Source organism: Propithecus coquereli, unplaced genomic scaffold (genome assembly GCF_000956105.1).
Source record: "Propithecus coquereli isolate 6110/MARCELLA unplaced genomic scaffold, Pcoq_1.0 Scaffold656, whole genome shotgun sequence".
Taxonomy (NCBI): domain Eukaryota; kingdom Metazoa; phylum Chordata; class Mammalia; order Primates; family Indriidae; genus Propithecus; species Propithecus coquereli.
In genome coordinates this window covers 567,437-571,000 of record NW_012152574.1, presented here as the reverse complement: position 1 = coordinate 571,000, position 3,564 = coordinate 567,437, and the positions used below count along the sequence as shown (strand labels likewise).

The 3,564-nt window shown below is 44.8% G+C and overlaps 1 protein-coding gene across 1 annotated transcript; it reads right to left on the bottom strand.

Moving 5' to 3' along the window:
• Positions 1 to 1,304: 1,304 nt before the first annotated feature.
• Positions 1,305 to 2,591, bottom strand: LOC105823032 (olfactory receptor 2H2). The gene has a single exon (XM_012660109.1). It carries the CDS (start codon positions 2,317 to 2,319, stop codon positions 1,381 to 1,383), a length of 939 nt encoding a protein of 312 aa, XP_012515563.1. The 5' UTR covers positions 2,320 to 2,591; the 3' UTR covers positions 1,305 to 1,380.
• Between the last annotated feature and the right edge of the window lie 973 nt (positions 2,592 to 3,564).

Genomic DNA, 3,564 nt, shown 5'->3' with positions numbered 1-3,564 from the left:
ATTTTTTGCTGAGAGTGTAGCTAATTTCCCGCACTACTTAAACTCTGTGTCTTAGTTTCTGGCTTTGAAAAGGATAATATTATAACATTATCTGTTTCATAGTGTTCTTATAAGTATTAAATGAGTCAATATGTGTAAATTGCATTCAGTCTCTAACTTCGACTGACCATTTTTCGACTTTACAATGGTGCCAATGGGATATGCATTCAGTAGAAATCATACTTTGAGTACCCATACAACCACTCTGTTTTTCAATTTTCAGTATTCAATAAACTATGTGAGACATTCAACACTTTATTATAAAGTAGGATTTATGTTTGGTGATTTTGCTCAACTGTAGGCCAGTGTAAGTGTTCTGAGCATTTTAAGGTAGGCTAGGCTAAACTATGGTGTTTGTAAATGCATTTCTGAGGCCAGGCACAGTGGCTCATGACTATAATCCCAGCACTTTGGGAGGCCAAGGCGGAAGGATTTCTTGAGCCCAGGAGTTTGAGGCTGCGGTGAGCTATAATTTCGCCACTGCACTCCAGCCTGGGTGACATAGCAAGATCCTGTCTCTTAAAAAAAAATTTCTAAGTTTGACTTAGAAATTTTCAATTTACAGTGGGTTTGTTGGGAGGCAATCCCAGTCTGGGATGCCACGCGCAATACCACATTTGACCAGTAGGTGGCACAAAAGTCCCCAATGTCAAAATTGTCCCGACAGCCTAAATATTAAGACCTTTCCCTCTTTTTCTGAGCTGCAATTTGTGGGCATTGTAAGAGAAGAAATATTGGGACTGAAGAAGTTAAGCTTTCTCCCTAAGGCTCTGTTTTGACTTCAAGCCTAAGGAAACTGGGATATTTGATTACAATGTGAAAGCAACAGTGTGTATTTGAGCTTTGATTGGAAGCCAGTGGGTCTGGATTATAGTTCTAGTGCTGTGTGTTCTTGGATGAGTTTCTGAACTTATCTGGGCTTCCACTCTCCCTTGCTATTATTTGGGAAATGAAAAAGAACAGAATGCAAAACAGACATACAAGGAAGTGGAAAAAATTGAGGGAGAACCAAAGAGGATATCGTAGGAGTTAGAATTGGAGGTGAAGAAATAGTGACGATGTGACAAGGGAAGGGAGTTATAAATGATAAAATTAGGGACATGATCATGGAGGTGAAGACTGTTAAAAAATAGAGAAAAGAGGAGATAGTAAATTTGATTCATACAATGATGTTTCACACAAAGACACTTCCCTCCCAGCCGCCACCGCCACATGCACAGGGTGGCCATCGTCCACTGCTGTGGAGCGAGGGACGCGAGGAAGGCAGAGGGCTGGGGAACTGCAACTTCCTGATAAAAGCATGTCTCTGAATTTTAAAGCACATTATTAAGTATCTCTCCCTCAGTTCTCCCTGGAGTCCCTATCTTTCCCCAGCAACCTCCTGAATGCCCTCTTCACCTCCTTGTTCCTCAGGGTGTATATGAGGGGGTTAAGTGAAGGAGTGCCCACTGCGTAGAAGAGACCGAAGAACTTGCCCCTCTCTGGGGCATAGGGATTTTTGGGCTGGAGGTAGACAGCAATGACTGAGCTGTAGAAGAGGATGACAACCGTGAGATGGGAGGAGCAGGTTCCAAAAGCTTTCCTCCTCCCTTTTGCAGAGTTAATCCTCAGCACTGCCTGGGCAATGGCACCATAAGAGACAAGGATGAGGCTGAGGGGCACGATCAAGATCAGGACACTGGCTACAGCCATCTGGATCTCATTGTAGGAGGTGTCTCCACAGGAGAGTCGAATTAGAGAAGGGACCTCGCAGACAAAATCATCCACTTGCCGGTGGGGGCAGAAGGGCAGGCGGAGGGTGGGTGGTGTCTGAACCACTGACTCCACCAGCCCAATGACCCAGGCCACAGATGCCAGCTGCCGGCACAGGTGGGGGTGGATGATGGTGGCGTAGTGGAGGGGCTGGCAGACAGCCACATAGCGGTCAAAGGCCATCACTGACAGGAGGATGCACTCAGTGGTCCCCAGCGACAGGAAGATGAAGAGCTGGACAGAGCAGCCCAGGAAGCTGATGGTCTTCTTTGGGCCCCAGAGGTTGACCAGCATCTGGGGGACACAGCTGGTGGTGAAGCAGAGGTCCAAGAAGGAGAGGTTGGAGAGGAAAAAGTACATTGGAGAGTGGAGCCTGGGGTCCAACACAGACAGCACGATGATGACTGTGTTGCCCACGAGGGTCAGGAGGTAGGAAGTTAAGACAACCAGGAAGAGAATCTTTTCCAGTCCTGGGTGTTGAGAGAAGCCCAGAAGGAGGAAGCCCTCTGGGGAGCTGTGGTTGCCCATGTCCTGTTCTTGTCCAGACCTGGAGGGATGAGGCTGTCAGACTAGTGTGATTCAATGTGTTTTATCACAACGCACCCCGGTGCTTGTGAGGTCACACCGGGTGGATGTTTCTCTTCTGCCTCTGCTCTCCCAGCCTCTTTTTCCCAGCCACTCCTTTTCTTCCCCTGTTCCTCCTGGTCAAACGTTGTCTAGTGGGAATGAGGAAACCATGAATGTGTTGGAAAGCAGATGGAGCCTCACACTGATACCTCTGACTTTCTGATTGAGAACAAAGGAGGCTCATGTAAAACATGGATTAGCTAGTTAATTACTTTTCATTAATTCAACAGACATTTATTGAGCACTTTTTATGTTCTGAGCACTATGCTATTACTGAATTTTCCATTTGCTATGTATGGAAGGAATTACAAAGAAATATGCATAGAGTGAATTTCCTGACTGTAAACATTACTGTCGAATCGATCTTATTTTCTAGTGGTAGGCATGAATTTCCTGGAATCATTCACATCCTATCTACTTTATGCTTGTGCAAGGGATTTGACCAGTGATAGAAATGTGGCCTGTGGAGGAGATTTCTCCCTTATGCGAAACGACTCAATCCCCAAAAGATCAATTAGGTGATTTGGGTCTTAAAAAAATCATGATTTATTTTTATTTATTAATTTTTTTTCAGACAGTGTCTCTCTCTGTTGCCCGGGCTAGAGTGCCGTGGGGTCAGCTAGCTCACAGCAACCTCAAACTCCTGGGCTCAAGCGATCCTACTGCCTCAGCCTCCTGAGTAGCTGGGACTACAGGCATGCGCCACCATGCCCGGCTAATTTTTATATGTATATATTTTTAGTTGTCCATTTCTTTCTGTTTTTTTAATAGAGATGGGGTCTCACTCTTGCTCAGGCTGGTCTCGAACTCCTGAGCTCAAAGGATCCGCCCTCCTCGGCCTCCCACAGTGCTAGGATTACAAGCATGAGCCACCACGCCCGGCCCCAAAATCATGATTTATTAAACTAAAACCAAATGATTTCCCTGCAAATGAAAATTTTCAACTTTCCATTATGTGTAATGTGGAAAAATAAGAAAAGCATAGCGTCAGTCATAGAATGATTATTCTCTGGTTCTACAACTGCAAAAATTATTTAATAATTGAGGCTTGGAAATGGAAAGGTGAACTAGGTTTATTTTATCCTTCTTTCTTCATATAAGATGAAATTTAGTAGTAAAAGTACACCATGTTGAGTCTGGGACATT